Source organism: Ixodes scapularis, unplaced genomic scaffold, assembly GCF_016920785.2.
Source record: "Ixodes scapularis isolate PalLabHiFi unplaced genomic scaffold, ASM1692078v2 PGA_scaffold2__306_contigs__length_199485367, whole genome shotgun sequence".
In the NCBI taxonomy this organism is placed as follows: Eukaryota; Metazoa; Arthropoda; class Arachnida; order Ixodida; family Ixodidae; genus Ixodes; species Ixodes scapularis.
In genome coordinates, this window is record NW_024609857.1 from 127,776,164 (window position 1) to 127,802,403 (window position 26,240).

The 26,240-nt window shown below is 46.4% G+C and overlaps 1 protein-coding gene across 2 annotated transcripts in view; it reads left to right on the forward strand.

The window, feature by feature from the left end:
- Window positions 1-1,313: 1,313 nt before the first annotated feature.
- Window positions 1,314-26,240, forward strand: part of LOC8032597 (probable enoyl-CoA hydratase echA8) — a 37,525-nt gene continuing 12,598 nt past the window's right edge. The window contains exons 1-5 of one of the 2 annotated variants that reach the window (XM_029966495.3): window positions 1,314-1,543; window positions 10,690-10,854; window positions 14,892-14,977; window positions 16,246-16,390; window positions 23,922-24,071. In XM_029966495.3, coding sequence (XP_029822355.2) covers window positions 1,465-1,543; window positions 10,690-10,854; window positions 14,892-14,977; window positions 16,246-16,390; window positions 23,922-24,071 — 625 coding nt within the window. In that variant the 5' untranslated portion in view covers window positions 1,314-1,464. Of the gene's footprint in view, window positions 1,544-7,763; window positions 7,976-10,689; window positions 10,855-14,891; window positions 14,978-16,245; window positions 16,391-23,921; window positions 24,072-26,240 lie in introns of those variants that run through there. The other variant, XM_040499716.2, reaches the window with a different exon arrangement.

Below are 26,240 nucleotides of genomic sequence, written 5' to 3' on the forward strand. Positions count from 1 at the left end.
TGCGCACGCAAAGCTTTAGCGTGCGCTATTCTAACACTCCCTAATATATTTCAAATTTACCCTTTTTTACGAGACCATTTTCTTCAACCTTGAACTTCGAACCATTTTCTCCGGGGAAATTTTTTCCAAGACCACTTCTTCCGAGACCATTTCTTTTTTCTGCGCTCCTCCCAGATATATACGGTATTTAAAGAGAAAGCTGACAAGTTAAATGTCACTATTACACAGATCTCTGGTGTGTACGCGCACCTCTGGCTTATGTTGGATCCCCCTCTGACTCTCCCGCACTCGCATGCATACGATTGTTATGAACAAACAGAGTATTTGGATATGTGATGCCTTCGGAGCAAAGTTGGCCAGCTTTGCTGAGCAGCTAGCCTCCTCACCGCTCACACCCATTGCGGCCGACGTTCCTGCACCCCCCGCAAAGCCAAATACAATCTGTCCTATGTACTAAGAAAACAGAGAAACAAAAAGCCATGCGCATGCAATCTCTGGGCGCCGTTAAATCGCAAAATTTTTGCTGTGGGTGTATGAGGCTACGTGCGGTTTTCCAACGTAATTGCGGTTAAAAACAGCTCTGGAGATGCTTGGTTTTACGCAAAGAATAAAATAACACTTTTCTTCGACGCAATTTTTGTTAATCTGTCATCTATGACGCCACCATTAAATTGCAAACGCTCTTTATGGTTTGAGTTGAACACATTCTTTTACTTGAGGCTCTCTAAAAGGTCCATTGTTGAATTGGCGCCATTCAACTGTGATGACATTACGTGGTGGTAGAGGTGGTGTTCACTGGGCTTCGCATTGAACCCTGTTCAGTGTCGGCACTACAGATACTACTGAGCAAACCTGTATGCGTAAACAAAGAGGACGAACATGAAAGAGTGGACTAGACTCTAGAGTGGACAAGGACACGCCGCTTGTCCTAAATCACTCTTTCGAAAAGGAAGGAGTGGACAGGGACGAGCGCATGTCCTTATCCTCTATTTCGCGTTCGTAAAGCGAGAAATAGAAAATAAAACTTTGTAGATTACTACACCGCTGATCTGCTGACAGTTATCCGTCTTCAGTTCCTCTGACACACACTGCCAGACTTTCAAACGCGTCCGCCAATTAGTTTCAGTTTCGGTATTGCTCCTTTCGGCAGAAATAGAAATTCAGTTTTACATTACAAATAAAACATTTAAATCTAGCAAAAAAAAAGTAAATAATTAGCTTCTAAATAACTTACAGTTATTTCACAGTTTCTGGTAAGGACCTTTAGTTGGTTTAATTAATTCATTTACATTTCTGTTTCTGGATGCCACGGCGTGACGGCGTTTCTGAAATGGCAACGTTGCCATTGTTAAACCCAACGTTCCCGTTCAAGCGTGTTCTGATTTCGGGGAACAGAGCGGCTGAGTTTCTTTGAGTTTTTTTGATGCCGTGTGGTGGTGGACTCAGTTCCTAGTCCTGTGCACAATGCAGTTTCTTCGCACGTGTTTGCAGTCCAGCACACCAGTGCGGAGGTTCATCACGCACCAAACCACGCGTGCCAACGGTAATCACTTCTCCAGACTTCGAGCCTCGAGTGTAGCCGGCTTATCGGAACTATCGAGATAAATTTCACAGAATTAGAAATCGCAATGTTTTCATCGATGCCACATCTCGTGTTTTCTAGTATGATGGAGGTTCTGCTTTATTTGAATATCGTGTGAGGCTGAACACTGCCTAACAAAAAATGGGACGGTGCGTGCGTACGTGTGTGTCCACTCTGCTTCTTTGGTCTCGGGTTTGCCAGAGTGGTTTGGAAAAGTGTTTAGGCATTCAAAGCTGGGGAATTGTGCAGTGCCCCTTTTGCCACAATTTAGGGGCTAATATAATATAGACAATCCGCTGCTTGTCAAACCAAGCAGTGTAACGGCCAGCATCTCGCACCTTTGGGGATATTGTGTGAAGAGCAATGCTCTACGCACGACGTCGTTCATGCGGCCCTGAAATGGCTATGCGGAGCGCAAGTTCTGCTTCTTGCACAGGGGTTGTGATGATGTCAGAATGCTGAGCTCTTATTTGCTGATAGAAATATATAGTGGATGTCAAGGCATCTAGCATTGAGGTTTACCTACTATCCGTCAGTCAAAGCCAATCAGCTCGGCGTTGTTCACTGCAACTCCTGCGCAAGAAGCAGGCGACTTGCTCTCCCGATAGGCCTCCTGCGTTGCCCAGGGGGTGCTAAAAAAGGGACTTGTTAAAACTTGTTTTTGGTAGTACAAACTGAGCGTCCCGAAATGTCACACATGTAGGAGTATGCCTGCTCTGGTGCGGAACTTGATCACGAAGAAAATACAAAGAAACAGCAAAAATTTGAACGCTGTCCAAGCTCCGGTCAAGCTAAGACGGTAAGAGCGTGAACCAAGTGATACTGCTTGACATGTTCTAAAGCAAAAAGGAAAAAAAGCGTCGGACACCAGATGTGTCTTCGGCCACTTTAGATTGTCTTGTGGCATTGAATCTAGCCGATTTCAGACGTCTAAAGCTCTTTTTCTATTCTTCAACAATACAGAGAAAGAAAAAAGCTCAGCAAAGGTGCCATAAGTAGTGTGAGGCGCAGTCATGTGAGCTTGTACTACCCAAAATGAGGGCATCACAGTCTTTTCAAAGCTTCAGTGCCGGAGGCCTCTGTACGAAGCAAAACTTTTTGCTTGTCTGATTTATGGGGGGTGGGGGAGACTAGACTTGGGTAAAAACACGTCAGTGAACCATGCACTAGCTTTTAGCGTCTTCCAAATATAAATACACATTCAGTTAAATAGATACCCTATATGAAATTGATTGTCAAAAGGGCCTGCCAAAGCTTTGGCGCAGCTCTGTAGTAATGCAGCTACTTCACACGCAGCGGACCCAGAATCAAATCTGGCGGTCAGGCTATTTTTTCTTGTCAAGCTTTTGGCGATATTGATAACACATGTTTCTTACAGCTATTAGAGTAAAAACAAATCTGTTGTCGACAAAACGTCGCTGGACGATAGGGAGCCAAAATCCATTCCTAAATTTGTTAAATGGTGTGAGCTCTCCGCATCATGCATATAGCTATATCTGGTTCAGGTGCACAACATCATGCACATTGCATCACGCTTGTAAGCACCACGGATGCGCTATAGGCCATTGCAGTGTTTACGAATCCAGAGCCCAGCACTCGCTCACTGCCATATGCTTGAGCGCTACTCGACTCCAACGCCACTCAGTGGAGTGAAGTAAAAACTACCCCTCCACTCGAAGAGTCACTCGGCTTTGCAGACACTTCTTGGTGATTCCTTTACAAAGGAATTCCTTGAGATTTCATACTCCACTTTACCGTTCCTAGTGTCGTATGGAGACAAAATTATACCAACATGTTTCGTTTATAACATAATTTTGGTGCAAAATATGAATACATGTGTTTGTCATCTTTAAAATAATCAGCTTTACAAGCACCAAATTGATGGATTTCAAGCTTTTCTGTAGCCAGCGTGAAAGTTTTACTTGTTTTATCATTAAAACAAGCACGAGCACCTTTCAGTCTGTCAACAGTGGGCAAAAGGACAGTGGCCAGTTTCTTTTTGCTCGAATTTGACTACCCATGAAGCCATTTTGCATAGTCGCAAAGTCCAGCCGTGCTCCTCAGGAAATTGGCAAGACAGTGACTCAACGTGCTGGCCAGTGCTGGCGTTGAAGCGCCACACTTGCCCAATGTCCCAGCACACTCTGGGTTGTAATATACACTAAACTACTTAATTTTCGCAAGAACCTAAATTTCGCGAATCACCTATAATTTACGAAAAATATATCCCACAAAACAATTCCGGTAAAATGTAAACACATTGGAATCTATATTGAGATCCCACCAAGTCGCGAAAATTGGAACCTGTGAATTATTCTAAAACTTTAGCTATGACCTAAAGGCGTAATATTGAACCCGCGAAAAATAAGTTGTTTACGGTATTTACCAAGTCGCCGGTTACCATGCACCTATGTGTCCCAGTGCCACAGAATCGCAGCACGATCAACAGCTGCAGCATTGGAGGGACCGGCAGACCACAGCTGTTCTCGCACTCCTCCACCAACAGGGACTTGAGCAGCCTGGGCACCGTCGCTTTCGTAAAGCAGTGGCGTGCAAGAAATACGCAGTCGTTGAACACCTCCATCACATTCAGTTTGTTTCTAAAACGATGCCGCGACACTGAAGGCGCTCCTCTTCACTATGGTGCAGGATTTTGTCGGTTTAGAGGACAAAATCCATAAACTCTGTGAGCGATGTGTTGGGCGCCATGACACCCGTTAACCAACTCGAGCCGCCTCGAGAAAAATTTTCAGGTAGCTCAGAAGCTACCTTGAGATTTTGGAGGAAATCGTTGAGCACTTCCTCAGTCAAGTGAAGTTTTGAATTTGAACTATGAAGCGCAAGACCGTCCTGAAGTAGAGTTGGAGTGGAGCTTCAATTCGAATAGCGTCTATAAGTTCGGCCAAAATGTCTTCATAGCCCATCACGCGCATGTTTGTGACTTCGAAAAGTGAGCGAACCATGCTCCGTACTCGCAAACACTAAAAATGACACTATCCGGAAGCTCTTTATCAGAGCGGTTTATAGGGCGATTCCTCTGTTTACAAACGTTGCAGCCCACACATACTAGACCATAGTTCAGCCGGCGCGTGTTTGCAACTGTGGCCAGCCGCCCGGTGCTTGTGCTAAGTGCACCGACGCAGCTGTGAACACACCCCGAGACGATTTTATGGGAAGGGGTACAGACACTGGCAGGATAACAAAGGCCGAAGGGTCTTTTAGTCGTCCCTCCTCCAACATGAGCTTCTTACCTTTGATGGCACCTTCGTGTTTCGTGAGCTCCAAGTAAGCGTGCGCTCAAAGTGCAGCCTCCAACACGGAACAAGCGGGTGCTGGAGGCTGCAGATCCCAAAAAGACACTCTGCACGTCTCCTGTCACTGACCATAGCAGACAAACGGTGCCAACGTACAGCATATTGTATCGGCAATTAGCTAGCAACATCATCGTCTGCAGGTGCGCAGGCACCAGGCAGCACACGCCAATAAATGGAACGTCGGCCTAGGGCTCTGACGTCGAGACGTGTCAGCAATCATGCCTGTCTCCTCTTTGTGCTAATCTCCCACCGTTACATGGTGTCAGAAGTGGCTCGACAATCTTCCACTTTGAGGTGAGCGAAACGCGAGATTTGGCATGGCTGAGCTGAGCCACCAGAAGGACTCTGGCTATCGGAAGATACGGCCGAGAACTGGAAACGCTTCAAGCAATGAATGGAACTGTACTTCATAGCCACAGCGATTAAGGAACTGAGAACGAAGCAGCAGAAGGCTGCGATTTTCCTCCATGTAGCCGGGCAGGAAGCGATTGACGTGTTCAATACGTTCCAGTTGACAGCCGACGAAAAAGAAGACTACGATGTGCTAGTGCAGCAGTTCGAGGATTACTGTCTCCCGAGGGTCAACGAGACCTACGAGCGATATGTTTTCAGGACCAGAGTGCAGGAGCCCGGGGAAGGCTTCGAGCTCTTCTTCCGTGACCTGCAGCTCAAGGCAAGGACTTGCAACTTCGGGGACTTGTCGGAATCGATGCTGTGCGACCAGATCGTTTACGGCACCGCCAGCAGGAAACTGCGGGAAAGACTCCTGCGTGAAAAAGACCTCACCCTGAGTAAGGCTGTAGATTTCAGCAAATCCGCAGAAATCTCGGAGCGCCAAAACAAGACATTCGAGCACGTGGAAGAAACCGTTGACCCCGTAGCTAGCAGAAAGAAATGCAAATATTGCAGCTATGTTCATGAGCCCCGCTTGTGCCCAGCATTTGGTAAGGCATGCAAGAAATGCGGCAAAAAGAACCACTTCGCTAAAGTCTGCAATAGCGCAAAAAAGTCCGTGGACAACGTGATCAACCAAACAACGGGTTCTCCCACGGACACCGACGATTTTGACATTCTGTCAGTCAACGGAGAAAGAGGAAAAGCGCGACTGGATGGTCACCGCGAAGACAGGCGGTCACGAAGCCCGTCTGAAGGTCGACACTGGAGCACAAGCAAATTTGCTGCCCCTGTCTATGTCCAAAAGACTTCGTCTGTCAACGCCGCTCGAGCCGAGTTCCACAACCCTGCGGTCCTACGGCGGAGCGACGCTTGAACACATGGGAAAAGTGTGTCTCGACGTTCAGATACACGGACAAAGGGGTCGGTTGAACTTCTTTATTATGAAGAAAGGAAGGCAAGCCCTTCTTGGCCTTGATTCCTGCGAGAAATTTGGCTTGGTCAACAGAGTTGATTCCATAGAAGACAAGAATGACCTGGTGCAGCAATTGACATCCGAATTCCCGGGTTTGTTCAAAGGGCTGGGAAAAACCAAGACTGAATACAGGATGGTGCTCTAAGACAATGCACAACCGGTAGTAATACCGGCCCGACGTGTCCCTCATGCTCTCCGGGGCCCCTTGAAAGCAGAGCTCGACAGGATGGTTGCAGGCGGCATCAACGCGAAAGTTCAGGAGCCGACCGATTGGGTGAGCCCTTTGGTTGTGGTTAGAAAGAAAACGGGGAAGATTCGTGTTTGTATGGATCCTAAGCACGTAAATGCCGCCTTGAAAAGGGAACATTTTCACTTGCCGCAAAGGGAGGACATTGAAGCAGAGCTAGCTGACGCAAAATATTTCAGCAAGCTATACTCGGCGACAACTTTTCTTGGCAATGCAGAGGAAGTTGGCGATAGCCCACGAACAGCGCTCAAAATTGGATAGAAAACACGTGCCTGTACCCTCCACTGCGTTGCCAAGAAAAGTTGTCGCTGAGTCTACATGCCAACAACGGGTTTCATCAAATTCCGCTTGACAATTACACATCCCAGATATGCACGTTCGCAACCCCCTTTGGCCGCTATCGTTATTTAAGGCTCCCTTTCGGCATCGCTTCAGCGCCTGAAGTTTTTCAGAAAACCATGAGCCAAATATTTGATGATCTTCCAGGTGTCAGAGTTTACATTGACGACGTTCTGGTTTGGGGAACTTCACGCGAAGAACATGATTTGTGGCTAAGAGCAGCATTGAGGGCAGCCCAGTTAAGTGGCATCACTCTAAACGCTGAGAAATGCACGTTTGGAGTAGACGAGATACGGTACTTAGGGGACAAGATCAGCCGAAGCGGAATCAAGCCGGACCCCGAGCTAGTACAATGTCTTCGCGAGATGCCACTGCCGACGTCCAAAAAGGAGGTCCAACGCCTGTTAGGAGCCGTAAACTACTTCGCCAAGTTCCTTCCTAATTTGTCATCAAAGACAGCCTTGCTTAGAGACTTGATTAAGGAAGACTCACTATTCGAATGGAGCGATGTCCACGCGCGTGAGTGGTGTTCACTTCAGCAAATGTTAACAGAAGGTCCAGTTTAGCCATTTTTGACCCCTCAAAGCTAATTAAACTGTCAACGGATGCATCAAAAGGTGCTCTAGGAGCTGCTCTCTTTCAACAGCACGGAAAAGAATGGCGTCCAGTAGGCTACGTGTCACGGGTGCTGACAGACAGTGAGGTCAGGTATTCACAGATTGAAAAGGAAAATCTAGGCATAGTATTCGGATGCGAAAAATTTCACGACTTCGTGTATGGCCAATCCATCACGATCGAAACAGACCACCGCCCGTTACTAGCTATTGCACAAAAAGCTATTGGTGATATGCCACCACGGCTCCAGAGACTATTTTTGCGTCTAATGCGGTACGAATTTGTGTTACAGTTCGTCCCAGGCAAGCAACTGATATTGGCAGATGCACTGTCTCGCATAAGGACCGGGAGCAGCGCTTCAACTACTGACGATGTCGACGTCCACGCAACAGGTGTTCTGTCCACCCTACTGAGTGACAAGACCAAAGCACGTCTTGTCAAAGAAACAGCACAAGACAGTGAACTCCAAGACGTCATCTATGGCCTGATGAGAAAGGCGCCACTGCAAGGCAAGTTTAAGACGTTCTGGTCGGAGCTCTCCGTCATTGATGGTGTACTACTCAAGGGCTCCAAAGTAGTCATACCATGAAGCTTAAGACTAGAGATGTTACAGCGTGTGCATTGCGGGCACCTAGGACTGGGAAAATGTCAATCTCGCGCAAGACAATTAATGTTCTGGCCAGGAATGACCGCAGACATAACTGCGCGGATCAGCAGGTGTTCCACCTGCAAACACTTTACATATCGTCATCCCGATGAACTGCTGTTGCTCCGAGAGACGCCCAGGCAGCCCTGGGCAAGAGTTGGAGCAGACCTTTGTCATTTTGCGGGAAAGAACTATCTGGTCATCTATGACTCTTATTCAAATTTTCCGGAAGTTGCGGAACTGCAGGACACGACGTCAAGAATGGTCATCAGCACCATGGAAAGCATTTTCTCGAGACATGGAATACCCATCGAAGTATGCACGGATGGTGGACCACAGTTCGCGGCGCGGGACTTTTCAGATTTCGCTGCACGATTCGATTTCGTTCATGTGACCTCCAGTCCATACTTCCCCAGATCCAATGGCCTCGCCGAGGAAGGCGTTCAGGTGGTCAAGAGGCTCCTTAAAAAATGCGAACACTCCGGCGATGACTTTTGGCTGGGTCTCTTGAACTACCGTGCGACGCCGCTCGAGTGTGGAACAGCTCCAGCAGAGCTACTGATGGGCCGCAGGCCCCATACTCTTCTACCAGACTTTGCGACTCCCCCAGCACGTTCCATACGCAAGCACACCCAAAACCTAAATCGCGGACACCAACTCGCCCCGTTAAAAGAAGGCGACAGTGTTAGAGTCAGAGGGGACAAAGCCTGGGACAGAAAAGCGCAAGTTGTGGGAGGCGAAGGCCCGTGGTCATATCGAATTCTCACTGATCAGGGACGAGAAATGCGCAGGAACCGCCAACACCTTTTGAAGACAGAAGAGGCGCCAAGCTTTCTCGATGAGTTCGACTCCGATGGGTATGACACGGCTGACGAAGGTGTGCCACCTTCCATGCCCTCACTGCCGGGACAAAGGGGCACTGATAGTTTATCCACACCAGCAGAGCAGGCGGCTCAATGAAACAGTACGAGTAGCACCACCAGTCAGAATTCAACATCGCCACCATCGTCACCTTCGCTCAGGCGGTCGTCCCGACAAGTCTGCCCACCACAGCGCTTGACATATGACGGGAACTTTCAGCAAGTAGTGTGACTGACTTGCAGCAGACAAAGGACTGCGCAAATCTATGATATATTGAGCGTGTGTGTTGTTTTTGTATTGTGTGTGCTTTGTTCTTTTTTTTTTTTTTCTCTTAAGACAAAGAAAGGGGGATGTATCGGCAATTGGCTAGCAACATCGTCTGCAGGTGCGCAGGCACCAGGCAGCACGCGCCAATAAATGGAACGTCGGCCTAGGGCCCTGACGTCGAGACGTGTCAGCAATCATGCCTGTCTCCTCTTTGTGCTAATCTCCCACCGTTACACATATGGCTTTTGGCCTATTGTCGTCTCAGTTGCGTGCAAATAATATTCTAACACTGTGTAAAGCATATTTCTCCCGAGACGCCTTTTACCTCCGTAATACCCAACCCATGGCAACCGGACAACCTCGGGCACGTCTACCCCCGTCGGTGTGTCTGCGAGCAAGATTTTTGAGTTTCATCATCAAGCTCTTTGGGTGCTTCTTTATGACTTGACATTCCCCTCCATACTCTATCTCAATAGTTGTGTGCAGCGTTGCCAAAGCTACAGGGGCGAGGACATGGCTCGAGCAGTTGGAGAGGAGGGGAGGGAGAAAATTACCTCTTATTTGGATCCTTTTTTGTGAATCCCACATCGCTGTGCTCTCCCTCCGAGATTAGCTTGTCACTGCAAATTCCTACAAAAGAGGCTTTCCCCTCTTTCCCACCTGTAGCTTCCGCAATACTGCACCCAACTAGCAAGGGGTATTAGTTTATTTTGGTTCCATGCATTATACTTGATACATGTGCACTGCTGTCGTTGATGAAGACACAAGCATGGTTCTGGTAAATTCACTCAGTTTGAATGCCAGCATACTGTCTGTTGGTGAATGCACCTTGAGGACTTGACTTTGACAATGTGTGCAGGAAGACGGATCTCGTGTGACAGAGATGTGGATGTTTACCCTAAGCACACTGTCTCTCTCAAACTCCTAGTTTGGTGAACACAACTTTACTGTGGATTGCAAGCGCAGCTAAAAGAATAAGTGTTTTAATCCTACGGATGGAGCCTGGAGACAGTGTGCAGCAGGACACCTATATCTCTCTTCTTATAATGGATTATTTATCATAATTAATTGATATGTGATTAGTGGCTCTATGACGGCTTTTGGTGATTCTCTTTCAAAACATTGTGCTCATCTCATGGAAACTGGCATTATAATGCACCTTGTTGAAATAAAACCCAACATTAGGAAAGGAGAAAAAGGTCCACAGACACATGGGGCATTTGGCATTTGTGTGTCTCTTTTATGGGTCTTCCTCCTCCTTTTGTAGCCTAGGATTTAGGTCAAGCTTGCAATTCACCAGCTCGCCTACGCACTCACTTTTATTCTAGTTTTTGCGAATGTCTATCGTTTTATCACGCGACAAGGGTCCGGATGCTCAGAATGTTGGGCCTTGGCGTCCTGCACTTTTCCATTCCGACGACATATTTTTCGCTTCCTCGACCCTTGCAGGCAACCTCGTGGTGACGGAGAAGCAGGGCCGAGTGCTGCTCGTGGGCATCAACCGACCTGAGAAGCGAAACTGCGTCGACTCTGAGACTGCGTGTCAGCTGGTCCAGGCCTTTCGAGACTTTGACGCAGACGACAGCGTCAACGTGGCTGTCTTGCACGGCAAGGGTACGTCCCCTCGGTCCACCCTGAGCTTCTCGAGTGTTGTAAGCTAGACTCAAGGCAGATTTCTTTTTGAAACATGCTTTGCTGATTTGGTTCGAATGGAGTAATCTTGCCGTAATGCTAGGGGAATCGACTTTCTTCTCTCCGCTGTGTCAGTGGTTTATCGTGTGCAGGAATTCGCATACCGCCGCCGATTCGCCATTTCCCACGTGGTCCGTCAACAACCCGAGTCCAGCCTGGTTCTTTCACGGGAGCGGGATTCCGCTCCCCGTTTATTGGTACATAAAACACAACGCTAAAAAATCAATCTTAACTACAAATAGTAGACTCAATCTTAACTACACTTAACTTAACTTACTTACACTTAACTTAACTTACACTTAACTTAACTACACTCAATCTTAACTACAAATACAAGCGACATTATTCAAATATTTACAAACGCACGCTAAGCCCCAAGCTAAACACAAAGAGTGCCCCCAGGCCTCATGTCCCGCGATTACCCTAGATCCGGTCGCCACACACTTGCCTGGGCTCGGTAGCCTAAGAGGCTCTTCATCCCCTGGTACATCGAGTACATATCTCGATCGATGGGCGAGGAGGTTTCTCCGCGCCCGCCATGGGGCGCCTGCAGCACCATCCAATGGCTAAGAAAGAAAGCGGCACGTCGGGAGCCGAATTTGAGATCCCGATCGACCCCGCGGCGGACCGACCATGTGATCGTGTCTGAGGCGAGGCAACTACATAGCTGCTTTGCGGCAACTATGCCAGAGTGGTTTTATGGGTGCCCTCGTGAATGCACGGTGCACCATACGTGCCAGCTTACACATCTGCTTTATTTGTATGCAATTCCTCTGAAAGGGAGGCAAGCACCCACTTCAGAGGCATTGCAACAGGGATTGGACTGTTGCCTCACCCCGTCAGACGTTACATTTAAAAAATATCTAGTAAACGATTCAGGGAGGGTGAGCCCTCCCCACTTGCCACCTTTTCACTTACATATCTCAAACATTTTTGACAGAATAGTATGTATAGTTGTTATTGAGACGAACAGAATAAAACTGTGGAACTCTCAGAAAGGAAAGTCTATTTTCTTTTCATGACCCTTTAAAGGGACACTGACAGGGTATTTATGCTCGCCGAGGTTTTAGTTGTACGTGACATATGAGAGCCCAACTACCCAGAACAGAATTTGCTGCTTGAAATTCGGTTTCTTTCGGCCCGAAAACCGCCGATCAAGAACTGGCCGGTTTGAGTCTCGCTCACTCTCTTTTTTGTGGTCACAAGCCGTTTTCTGAGGTTTAGACACAACCACTAAATTGAATCAAAGTTGTGGGTCATTCAAGGCACAGACTCAATATTAAAGATAGAAAAAACTATGAAACCCATTTTTTGTGGCTTCTAAAAAGCTGCAAATAGGTTGATTGAAAAAAAAAAAAGTTGCACAGAGAATTGGAAGCTGTGTGTGTTCACTGCGTAATTCTCAACATGGCGTCGTTTCGCGTATCGTGGGACTCGTGGCGACGGCGATGGCTGCGGACAACGGGTGTGGGACCTCTACTTCAGAACTGTCGTTCGTGGTATCGGCGAATTCTGTCTACCTTTGAAAGAGAAATTTAGGACAGATCAATAGAGTTGGTATTCATCCCATACGGCACGCCCGACTACCAAGCCGATTTGCACGAAGTTGTCGCCGAGCCGTCGCCCCCTTCTCGTGGCTGAAGACATCGCTCGTGCAAACATCAAGCACGAAGTGCGTACTTCGAGTTGAATATGCACGCGTACAATTTTTTTTACTAGGTGCGAATGTGGCCAATGCGTGGTGCTGCCCGACTTCGACCCGGGAGTCTTTTTTCTGAAGGAAAATCGGCAGCAAACTTTCTAACCTACAGTTGACCGGCTACATTATTACTAACAAAAGAGTTCACCCAGTAGCTCAGTGGAAAGATGTCAGCTTCACACGCGGCGGTCCCGGGTTCAATCCGCAGTAAAAGCGTACCGTTTTTTGGGTTTTTTTTTTTCAAACATTTTGCTATATTTTTATTTCGTTTTTTACAAATATCCCTGAAAAAAGAAAAATGTTGTAAACGAAACGTCGCTGAACTAAATGGTATGGGATTTCCTTTTTGGGTACCTGCGAACTCAATGTAATCACTTTCCACAACATGCAAGGAGCATATAAATCGGGTAGCGTCCGCTTTTCGAGGTGCCCGTAAATCTTCTATAGGAATTACAGCCAGCCATTGGTTCCGATCCCGTTGATCTTTCGGAAACTTGTGCAGACTCTGCCGCAGATTGCCACTTTCAGATGCAGGACATGTGAGGCAGCTCTCCACGCAACATATTGGGGGTATTCTTTTCACAGCCAATAACGGAAGTTCACCACAGGCACTCACTACTCATCTCCAACTTCTCAATGTACAAAACAACTCATCTTGAAGTATAGAACAGCGAGCGGAACAAACAACTGCAAACAGTTCCCGCCACGCATGTCGTCTGCTGCGCACAAACAACAAAAAAACAACAAAAAAAATGGAGGGAAAAAAAAGCGCACGATCAGGTGTAGCCACGTGACTTCCGCTACTCGCTCTCTCCTCTGCACTCCTCCGACCTCCGTGCGCAGGTTTCAGTTTCGGTTTCGAGCAGTTGCGTTTTTTGGCTTTAATAAAAATATATGTGACTCTGTTGCAAAATATTAATTGAGTAGTCTTCCAACAACCATAATGAATCGCCTGGCAAAAAATGAAAACTATTTTTTAGAGGGTGTCAGTGTCCCTTTAAGTCATCCATAATGCATGGTGTTCTTGAGAAGCATGAAATACATAACAGTGTTTTCACTCTAACCTTTCAGAAGCTACACTTTTACTGCACTGATATCTGGCCACTACATTCTTCCAGGAGAAAAAAATTACTTGCATGAATGCCTTAAAGGGGCACTGAAGTGCTTTTTTGAGATCCTCGTTTTATGGTCCTAACTCGATCTACAAGCTCTAAAGCATCCTAAAAACCAGAAATTACCTTAAAGGGAAGATGGGGCACTTCTACATTTGAGAAAAAACGCTTGAATTGCGTTCATTTGACCTTCAGAATAACAGATATCACAATTATATTTCAATGCAACGCGCCGGAGAGCCATAAGAGCAATTTGAAAATAGGGCTGAAGCCCCGCCTCCCTAGCCTTGGCAAGCCAAAAGGTCCGTCGATGACGTCACGGACAGCGACTGTCTTTCGCGTTTTTCTCGCGTTTAACAATACTTGCGCGGCAAATGGTTTTGGTATTCGGGTTCACGAGGTAAGAATACACTAGAATTCACTTCTAACTCATTTTTTTCAAGAAGCTCCGTAGCTTCCCTTTAATGCGCAGCCAATTTGCCTAGTAAAAAAGTGATCAAAGATCCCGACACTTACTGTGTTGGCGCAGCATGACGAATGGCACTACTGCACCTTGCTGAATATGGTCGAACGACGGACGGCGCTTGTCAGTCACTCGCAAGTGATGGGTTCCCTTGTGGATGAGCGGCCGACCAGTCTCCTTCGTCCAATGTGGGAACTAGGGGTGTGCGAATAGTGGTTTGAATCGAATAGCGCAGTGTCATCCCTAGCATCAACAGCGCAAAGAGAGCCGGTTGCATCGGCTTTCCTTTGCACCGCAAAGGCCATGAATGACGTTGTGCTATTCGATTCGAATCGCTATTCGCACACCCCTAGTGGGAACCCATCGCTCGTGAGTAATTGACAAGTGCCGTCCGTCGTTCGACCATATTCAGCAAGGGGCGGTAGCGCCATCCGTCATTCTGCGCCAATGGTAAGTGTCGGGATCTTTGATCACCTTTTTCATATGCAAATCGATTTTTTCTTTTTTCTTTTTTTTTTCAGGATGCTTAGAGCTTGTAGGTTGAGTTATGACCATAAAACAAGGATCTTAAAAGGCTTCTTGGTGCCAGTTTAAGTCTGATTGCTATTTGATTAGATAGAAGTTCGGTTCACTGTGGAAGTTCTGTGTCATCTGGTTTACCTCAGAAATTCCCTTTTCTTCCCAGGTGGCACATTTTGCGCTGGCTATGACTTGAGTGAGCTCTCGGAAGCCTCCGACGACTCGCAACTCGATGAGGACAGTTGGCCTATGGTGAGAGGAGAGTTTTTGAGCATTGCGCGTTGCGCTTTAGTCTGAAGAACTGCCTCTGTTCGATTAGTCCGTTCGACACATGAACCGACATGCTAGTGCCATGGCAGCACTTGATATTCGTGTCTTTATGTTCTGCTATAGATCAGATCGGTTGTATGCTAAGCTGACAATCGAGGATTTGATTTCCTGCAAAAGGAGACAATTGTTTCAAACCAGTCTGCCTTTAAATCTAGAGCCTTTATCAGATTGCGACAGCATGCTGTAATATAATCGAAACAATATTTGTGTAATTCGAGGAACGGTGCAACCATTTTCAGACTTTGGTCATTTAATTGCGGGAATTAGTATATATGGTCATCTTAAAATGTCCTTACTAAAAAAAAAAAAAAAAAAAATAATGAAAAGTTGAAGTTTGGTGTATGCCTCAACTCTTGCACAGTGTTTCAAGGGAAGTCATGGGGGGCACCATGCGATTTCCCATTGGATACTGTGTTCAGGGCCCCGAGCACTTGCTCCGGATCATCAACTTTTCGAGATCCGGTTCGGCTATAATGGAGCACCGCACTCGCCTAGCACCGGCGAAAATCGCGCCGAGCAATCGAGACAAAGGGTTGCTTGCCGCGGAAACAACGGAAAGGGTAGCAATGAAGATGGACTCTTTTCGGATGGCGCTACAAGAGCTCTCATACTCCCCTTGACGTGACCGCTTTTCCGCTGCACTTTTTTTCGTCTTTGCACACAATTGTCTCGTGTTAGAGGCTTGCGGCAGAGGGATATGGAATGCAACGCTCTGGCTTTGCCATTTTAGTTGTCCTACATCCAACTGGAAGTGTGCCTATGAACTTTGTGTCCTAGTGCGACCAGATTGGAGACCATTTCCAACCGGTCGGTCAATCTAGGTCACGTGGTTTGTGGGCTGCACTTGCAATACAGGCTGCTAGTAAACAACCAAGGTGCTGATCGTCTGCAAGCGCCTTCATCTCTCCTCCCACTCTCCCCCTTGCCAAGCAACAATGCAACGCGCATGCACTCCAGCTGATTTGCTCGAGCGGACATTAAATTGCGGACGTTCTCCATGGTTTGGGTTGCTGCCTCCCTCTCTGGAATCTAGACCCTCCACTCTTGGGGAACTTGGTTGTCTGCTTCGGAGTTTGCCACGAAGTGCGCGATCAACCGTATGCGCACTTCGTGGCAAGGTGGATGTTTGTAAATAGTTCATAGATTGCTCAAGTAGAGGCTGTGAGACGGGTGCGGGTGCGTCTGCCCAGGGCCCGTCGGGGATGCTGACACGCAAGCCTACGGTGGCAGCCGTGAACGGCTATGCGGTGGCCGGCGGCCTGGAGCTGGCGCTCTGGTGTGACCTGAGGGTGGTGGACGAGACGGCCGTCATGGGCGTCTTCTGCCGACGCTTTGGTGAGGGCTGCGCTCGCTCCTGCATTTGACTGCCCTGGCAGCGAGCCGAGGACGTCTCATTTCAGTCTCGGACAGAACCGTTTTAGTAATTGCCTCCTGCCAGTTCCTCCTAGGTAACAAGGCCGTTGTGCAGTATTTCCGACGTCACCTAAAGAGGCAGATGCAGGGCACAGATTGAAATTCGTGTCTAAAGACGAGTCTCGGCCGAATGTCGACGTTCGGCCGACACTCGTTGACGCTGAAGATTCAGCACTGTGGCGTTATCTTTTAGGCATTGCTTCTGTGCATTACCGTTTTTGCCTAGTGAGAATGAGCCGTAGCTCTCTTCTGCAGAATATTAGATGCGATGCGTGCATCTACAGCCCGGTGACTGCGGTGATAAGCTCTGGAAAGGTGCATGCTGGGAAGGTTTGGTCCTCGTGGGTTGTTGGAAAGAGCCGACTTTGTGATGACACAATATGGCATGTTGGCTCATTGAGATATGTTTGTGGTAACTTTTGACGTCTCAGGAGCACGAGGTAGCCGAGTGAATATGCCCTCTCCCTGTTGCCAGGCTCCCAGCCGTGGTTGCTAGAGTGTCAGCATGTTCAAAAGGCTGCCAAACTCTCCGAGTGTGAATGACTTTGGTGTAGTGAGATCTGACACATCGGGACCTGCAAGCAGTCTACGAGAGCCGGGGTTGAAGTTTGTGAGTGGCGCAACAATTGATCAATGGCTCACAACGATGAAATCATTTCAAGAATCGTGTCTCTGTAGCCTTCCCAGGTGAAAATTCAAAGTGGGACCACTTACAAGTGGATTATGGAACTGGCCCCACTTGCAAGTGGAACCACTTACAAGTGGTACCACTAGCAAAGTGGGGCCGGTTCCATAACCCACTTGTGAGGGGTACCACTTGCAAGTGGGGCCGGTTCCATAATCCACTTGCAAGTGGTACCACTTGCAAGTGGTACCACTTGTAAGTGGTGCCAGTACCATAAACCATTTGTAAATGCCAGCCAACCACAGATATCCGGTGGGCATTAAGTAAAGATCCGCGAATCTCCAGTGGACAGCCGTCGGACATCCAAGTGGTAATCGGTCGGGCTCCTCAATACTCACTCGTGCTCAGATGTTCTATGTTCTGAACTATGTCAAGGACAACCACGAGCCAATTGATATTGGCCGTATAATTTTATTGCCCGTTCCGTCTTCCTTTACACATCAGTGCTTATGGCGGCACGGAGCATCTTCGAGGCTTGCTGTTAAACCTTCACGCGCTGAGAAACCGTGTTGCCGTGTCATGAAGAAGACGTCTTGCCATTGTCCTAAAAAGAATTAAAAGAAGAAAAATCTGAATGTACAACGCACAAGCTCCACGTCCCCCCTTTTTTTTTTAATATGTCCACAACCGCCAAATTGACTCGCTGAACACAGCTATACTATCAAGAGTGGCACTTACCGCTTGCTTGCATCGAGACGAAAGCAATCCATTCGAACTGGGGCTCGTTTTCAGTCCTTGGAGTGTTTGGAGGTTACCACAAGGACAAAACATACGACGAACGAAGCACGCGAGCCAGCGGACGCCGAAGGAGTCGGCAAAAGCAGCAAAAGGCTCTGCTCGGACAATGGCAATGATTCAGCAGTGAATATGAGTATAAAAACATTTTTCAAAATACTGGCATAATATTTATGCAAGACTCAATTGAAAATAATTATCTCAAATATTTTACAATTTTGTACGTTACCAACCATTTGATTGTCTATGCATTCAATTCCTACTATTCGCCATTTACTCAATGGCTGCTTCCATCGAGATCAGTGGCTGCTTCTATCGAAATGTTTTCTCCTGTTAGTCTCGCTATATTTTTAACATTCGAGCACAGGTAGGTTCGTGAAATTGTATTGTGCGATTTGCATACGCTTCCGATAAACATATCCAACTTTTGGTTTTCCTATATGCGTTGTATATTAGTTATCGGCTTTCCCAACCGTTTAAGTTGGTTGAAATCTCTGAACATTTCTGTACCTCGTCGACGCTGTGAATTCATTTGCGAAGTTTCTCCAGGTAAAATATTTAATTTATGGGAGCTTGTTACGTTTCTTATTACTGGTTTTTCTACAGTTTTGTAGCATACTTCATGTTCTCATGTGCGAACCAAATATATATAAAGGAATATCTTATGAAATTGCCATTTGTAGGAGGCAAGTGGTGCAACTAGATAGAAATAATAGCTCCCTAAACCCAAGTGGAGCCGAATAAGTGTTGACACTGACCTCTTCGAAGCACAAGGTGAAAATGGTAAACTTTATAGCTGTCTGATCACATAGAAGGGCTGGAACAGAAGTATTCTGACTGACCACTTAGGTCCAACTGGCCTTCTAGCTGTAACCACTTGAAAGACAAGTGGAACCCCTTAAGACTAAGTGGTCTTCTGACTGACCACTTTGAAGGGAAATGGAACCAGTTAAGGCCAAGTGGTTTTCTGACTACAACCACTTGGGAGGCAAGTGGCCCCACTTGGCCGTCCAAGTGGAACCACTTTAACCAAAGTGGTCTTCAAGTGGAACCACTTGCTGGCAAGTGGGACCACTTGCAAAACCACTTTGAATTTTCGCCTGGGTTGCCTGGTCAATGACGGGGTAAAATGAGGTCGCACTAGGTTTCAACTTGTACAGTTGTTGGTTGCGCGTCGGTTCGTTTTGCGGCGGGCTTGAGATGTCGACAAATCGTTGGTCCAGATTCCTTTTCTGCTTTGTGACTTCTTTCGATGTAAAAACTGACAAATTTGCTAGAATAGCGTGTGCTCGAGCTCAGTTGCGTGCAAGCAATGGAGCTCGAGCACATGCTATTCTAGCTATTCTTCCAAAGAAGCAGTGCAACGATTTTTGGACCTTGGCCCAATAATTGTGAGAGTCTGTGTCTGCCACTTGTAGAATCAAGAACAGAAAACTATTTTCGCTTGCGTGCACTAACTTTCATATTAAACAATTAAACATATTAAAGGTTGGTGTGCCTCTAAACTCTTACACCGCCTTCCGAGCCACGTGCGCAGTGACGTAAATTTGGGAAATATTGAGTTTCTGGCTGGGTTTTTTTCTCAGTGTCTCCAGTGCTCCCTCTGCAATTGTTAACTTCTCAAGGTTCAGTTTGGGTGTAATAAAACACCACACTGTGATACATCGGTGATACTGACCACACTTGGTCAGTATCACCGATGGTAAGGTCAAACAGTTGAAGTCAACAGAAAAGAGAAAACGCATGTACAAACTCTTCTCCATTCGTCAAACGAACCCGGTTCAGCTCGGGAACAATAGCAGTGAAGAGCGAATGATTTTTGTTGACTTCAAGTAAATGGTGCCACTGAAGGTTATAATCAAATTTTGGTAATAAATACAAGGCTTTGGACACATTTATTCATAATTAAGGCGCAATGCGTCTTTAAATATATTTTTTATTTATCAACACGTTTTTGTGAAAATTAGCATGGAGATATGCTTTTTAATGGTGATTCATATCTGGAATGCACTCTGGTTATTGTTCAACACAAAAATAAAATGGTTTCTAGAAATAATTTTTGCCAACATTTTCAAAACCTTAGTGGAACCATGCCAGTCAAAAAATGAAAGACGTTTACAATCCCTTGTTCCTCAAGAGTGCAGCTCTTGAGGAATAGGAGGGAAGGGTACTGAAGGGAGAAGGTGGAAAGTCCCCCATTACTGACATGGATGTGGGTCGACATGTACTTAACTCAAGTCGCAGAAAATGCACATTTTTGGTGAGAGCATCGTGTGTAAATTTGGCGGGAATTTAGTGGGGCAAGTTTTCCCCCTAACTTTAGCGGGGAATTTTTTTCGCTAGATTTAGCAGGGAAATTTTTTCCGCTAGATTCAACGAAGAAATTTTTTTTGCTAAATTTAGTGGAGACATTTTTTCCCGCTATGTTTAGCGGGGAAATTTTTTCCGCTAAATTTAGCATCATCGTCATCATCCCTGATGATGTCACACATGACGTCACTGATGACATCATCAGTGACGTCGCATGTGACATCATCAGGGATGATGACGATGACGTCATTGTGATGACGTCATCCTCATCGTCATCGTCATCGCGCAATTACGCCGACAGCGATGGCGACGCCACTCAAGCCGGAAACGGGCGCTTAAGGGCTGCACTCTAAAAAAGGTAAAGAAAATTATACGTCACAGTTTTTCGGCTGCTATGTAGGTTCGCGTGAGTCCTGAGCAGTAGTCCTGGGTCTTGTCAGACTTAATTGTGCCTCTTGGCCACCTTCTTCACCTTCTCACTCTCCGTGTGAGCCTTGTCGTCTTTGTGGAGCCTCTGCTTGTCCTTCTTGAAGCTCCTGTGTGCCAGACAGCTCTCAGTGCTGTAGCCGAGCTGCTCTGCTACCGCCTTGCTGGTGTTTGCCTTGCTTTGGTTGAAGCAAGACACTTCTTCAGCGACAGCCCTTTCCACAGCCAGCAGAGAATCATGCACGCTCTTAGAGTTTTGGCCCCCGATCACCGAGTGAAGCTCTCAATGGCATTCTGTGTCATGCTATCACTCAGTGCTCCAGGAGGGCCTGGTCGCCCAGCCTCTGAAAGACTGGCTCCAGTGCTGTGCAAATGAATCCTGGTAGAGGGTTCTTGTCTTTTGGTGGCTCCTCGTGCTTGGCCAGGGCGCGGTTGTAGGAGTACCAGAAATTGTCACCTTCAGGACAGTGGCTGTGGTCCGATGCTTCGTCTGTTGACGTCATGTGCAACAAAGTTGCCTGCACCGCCTTTTTCATCCCTGAGACGTCGTGCCTGTGGGTCCTCAATGCATATCCATAGTAGTTTGTGACGTTTTTAATCTTGTCCTGGGTCAGCTTCGCTTTTCCTCCAAAAGACTCCCCTTGTGCCTTCTCCTCTATCAAAGTGCAAAGAACTGCCCCTATCCGCTTGTGCACATGGTTCAGGCAGTCCTTCTTTCAGATCTCGAGGCAGCCATAAATGCAATCCTGTGTCAAAGCACGGAAGGTGCAGCTGTCTCCGTTGGGAAGAATGGTCGTGCAACGCAGCCCATTCTTCTCCAGACACCTATTCAGCAGGTCCAAAGCTTCCTTGGCTTCCATTCAACCAGCACTGCAGTCAATGTTCTTAAGGTACTTGTGGTTCAAGACAAAGTCACCACAGCCGTCGTTCTCTGGGTCAGGTGCTCCCTGACAGCCACGGCAGTACCTGTAGAGGCCAACATAGTCCAACACCAGGCCAGAGTACAGCTCGAGTAGCACCCCACTGCAAGTTTCAAGTTGTGCCCACAAGTTTTCCACGTCCCATAAAAAATGGTGTCCACGTCTCCAATGGAGTTGAGAAAGTTCTGGTACAGGACCTTCACCACCTGCACATTTGGTGCTACTGTGACTTTTGCTCTTGCCTGGCAAGCTTGCACCATGGTGTCCATATGTCCCCTGAAGGTCTTCTGGTGAAGCCCCCCGTGAGAGAGGTTCAGGATGGCACAGAAGTCCGTGAGGGGAATCGCTCCCTTTCCTATGCTCTGGATCCCCTTCATTGCTCTCAAGGTGACCTCAAAGGGCGTGATCTTGGCCGCTCTGGTGACTCGTGGCGACGAAAAGTGGCACTCGGTTGAATTGCAGCTTGAGCATGTGAGCACTAGCTTCACTGCTGGACGCTACTGCCTCTCGTCACACTTCGAAAGTTCAACAGTCGCCATCCCGCACTTGCCGCATGTTGTGGACGCAAAGAGCTTGTGCAACGCTTTCACGTCCACAATGACATACTCTGTGCCATGATCATCGTCTTCGCTCGCCAAGCTGATGTCAAGGAGCTCGAACTTTAGCAAAATCGCCGACTTCTCCACCAATGAAAATTTTGTGTCCTCCATTGATTCTTTGTATTTATCAATGCGATCGACACTCAAGCTTGGTCTGGCCACGTCCACCAACGGTGAAGTGTCTTGTGGCATTCACAAGTGGTAAAACGACTTGCCGTGCTACCAAAGTTGACACTTCCGTTTTCATCGACGTGGTGCTTTTTTTATCTTGAGCACGTCTACGTTTACTGTGCATTTTCTGCAAGCTCACTTTCAAATGGGCGTCCCTCGCCCATTTGAAAAGCGAGTCAGGGATCAAATTATTTACACTAAAGAAAACCAGGGGCATGGAAAAGACTAGAAAGCACAAAGAAAGCAAGTAATATCAAAAATAGAAACTGGAGAAGAGCAAAGGCAGCGTGCTTTTTGGATGGCGTAGTGAACGAAAGCAGACGACATGGAGCAGGCGAGAGAGGAGGCCGGGGAAACCAGGAGGGGAGGTGCACCCCAATGCCAATTGGAGAGTGGTGCTTGGAGGAGTGCGTGCTTCGAACAATCAGCATCTCTCGAGCTCTGCTCATGTTCTTCCGAAAAGTATCGACAACGTCGCAACTCGATGCCGACACCACTTAGAAGTGCACCGAAACAAAGCGCAGGAATCCAGCTTTCAAACAAGACCACGATGGTGCTGGTCGGGCTCTTCAATGCTTACAAGTTGTCGTTTTTTTTATATTTAGAGACTGAATTGAGCGTTCATATTTTGGGAGAGTATACCGTGGACCATGAAGGCTTCAAAATTGTGATTTCTGAAAAATGAAATTTTTAGCGATTTTTACTATTTTCAGATTCGCCTCGCCCCTTATGCAACAGTCCTCTAGATCACAATGAACCAAATAGCCCTCTAGATCTTAATGAACCAAAGTTTTAATTCAGTACTTTTAAAACTTGGCCTGGAATTGTGCAAAAAGTTGCACAACTTCCTAACTTACAAATGTGCTCCCCTGACGATGTCACACCCTGGTTCCAATGACTGCCATATATGGCTGCAGATTGGAAAATAATAAATTTCTTCTTTTGTGATTATGTGGGCGGAATCGCAACATCTCAGGGGAATGTGACTTTTTTTCTTTTTTCGCTCGCTTATGCCAAGGTGAACAACATAAAAAATACAAGCTGTCAATCATTTTGGTTGCATTGTCCCTTTAATATTTGGCCGCACCTTTTCAAGGCCACAAGCAAATACGTAGAGTTCGCAATTTGCGATGAGGTGAGGACCAGCTGAGCAAGTGGAGGGAAATGCAGATTTCCTCTTCTGCACCACATCATGCAGCGCTTGTCAAAACATCCAACATTGCATTTTGTTTTTGTTGAGATTTTGACGCTCCAAATTACTACCGTTTTCAAGCGTTGACCTTTGCAAAAGCTTTTTTTTATTTATTGTATCCGAGGTATATCTTCAAGTTTTTACATTCGAAGCATGCTTAATCCTGATCGGAAGCATACAACTAAGCACCAAATTGAGGTTTTTTGGTTTTTTAACTATACCTAATGCTTTGCTCTTCCACAGTGTACTCTGTACAGACTCTGATCTAGTTATTTTTCCAGTATGAAGCATCGTGCTTTCAGAGACCGAGTGTCACTGCTTACTTGATGACGGATTTCACAGGGATTGCCTCGTGAGGCAAGTGATTTGTGAAACGAGTAAAATTGTTCAGTTGACGGTCCATGCGTGTTCCCAGGCGTGCCGTTGCTGGACGGGGGTACAGTTCGGCTTCCTGCCCTGATCGGTCTGTCCAGAGCGCTGGACCTGATCCTGACCGGCCGGCCAGTCTCTGCCAAGGAGGCTCTGGACATTGGATTGGCCAATAGGGTGGTCTCGTGCGGCACGGGTAAGCTTGTTCGGGGTGACGTGCCTTCCTTCGGGTTTCCGGGTCGGCAGCGCTCGTCAATAGAAAGAGGCGCAGACCGCCGTAAAATACCATGCAGGCACTCACCCAAAATATGGAAATACCAAATATTCCGGCGTATAAATCAAGTTTTCACATAGCCAACCCTTCCGTCGGTCTCAAGTTGGTCCAAAGCACGGTGGCATAACTCCATGGCTGCAGCGCCGGATCAACCTCACAAACAAGTCCACCTTACGGGTCAATCTTTTTATGAGAGTGGCCATTTATAGTGGGGTGGAACTTATACGACGGTACGATCTATAGACCGGAAAGTATGGTAATCTTTGGAAAGTTAGAAAATGGCTGCTTGTTTTGTCCAAGAGCAAAAAATGCAGAAGGGGCACATGACAGAGTGGTCTTCAACACTTTGCATTGACGTGCCCGAAAGAGCAGCCGTCACGGAGGAACGTCTCTGGCGGCTAGGTGGGCTCAGAAGTCTGAGACGGACATGGAGCTAACTGATTTGTACTTCACAGTGCATAAACTTCTCACAATAGCAGGTAATCACTTCATTACAGACACAAAAATATACACACAGCGCTGACTCACAACTCTTTGTGTTTTGTCTTAGTTTTCTTCTACCTAGTGTTAAAACAAAATCTGGAAATTGTTTTGTCCTCATTTTTTTTCTCTGCGCCTATTAAAACAAATTTTTAAAAAAATAGTCTGTGTATGTGTTTATGTCTGTAATGGAGTGATTGCCTGTTATTGTGAGACGTTTATGCGCTGTGAAGTACAAATTATAGAAAACCAACTAGCCCAAGCTGCAGTCTTAACGAGCCAATTGAATCAAGTGGACGACGAACAAGCGTGGAAGCCTACATTGAATGCGGTTTGTAAACAGACCAGGAGTGCCTTACGATTCGCTATATCCTCCTTTTGTATGCTCCTTCGGTTGCTATCACTTCTTTCGATTTTGCACCCCTCGCATCCATGGTTTTGAATTTGCTTAAAATAGGGGAGTGGACATTCTATATGTCCTTTGATTTAAATTTTTCGAAAGGGCCAAGAGGATAAGACACAATATGTGTCCTATCCTATTGAATGAATTCTGTTTCTGCTCGTCAAGTTCAATTTTCTACTTTGTTTCAGTCGTTTGGTCTCTTTAATGTAATCACTTGTCCTACTCGCTTTACTTCATTCAGTGAAACGTTACTGGACTTGTGTATTACAAACAAAACTTGCACTCGGGTCTCTTCTGGTGTAGTGTGTTCTGATATCAGTGACCATCTTCCAATTTATTTTCTTGCTGATTTAGATAATTTAAGGAAAGCCCCTAGTTATGATACCACATACTGTACTCAAGTTGTTAACGTTCAAACGCTAGAAACGTTCAGGCACTGCGTGGCTGATGAAGCGTACGATTACTTTATAGATCAATTTGATGCTATATATAAAGAATGTTTTAAGCCTAAAAAAGTAACTATATCGAAAAAGTCTAAGAAACCATGGGTCACCAAAGTAATATTAAGAATGATAACTAAAAGAAACAAGCTCTATGCACGTTTTTTGAGCACTAGGGACCTAGATGTGTTTCAAAAGTTTAAGAAGTTTTGAAACGAGATAACCAGCATGCTAAGAAAAGCAAAATGTTCATATTATTATAGAATGTTTCACAGTGAAAATAGAAGTGACGTAATTTGGAAAAAAGTTAATATTTTATTAGACAGGAATGTTCACGATAACGTTACAAGGGAACTTATACAGTGTAGACCGCATATAACGTATATCTCGGGAGTCGCGAAAATCCGCACTATAAGCGGTACCGCACTATAACCAAAACATCAATTTTTCAGGCCAAAATACATGCCATGAGACAACTTACCTTTGTAAAAGAATTTATTTTATGTTAGATGAAAAATAAAGCTTAGTTTGAGGAAAGTCTTTATTTCAATAGACTAGTACAGTTATGTCTCAAGTGTGTCACACATTTTAAAAGAAATTAGCGGCTTTTGCCTGGTGCAGCCTTTTAACGGCGTCGCAGGTTGCGGACGGACGTTGCGAGCGTTCATGATTGCTAACCCTAATCACTTTTCTCCGGAGATGAAAACGCGTGAAAATTCGCACCCTTCATACGGTACACGCCAGTAATACCTTGAACTTCAGCACACG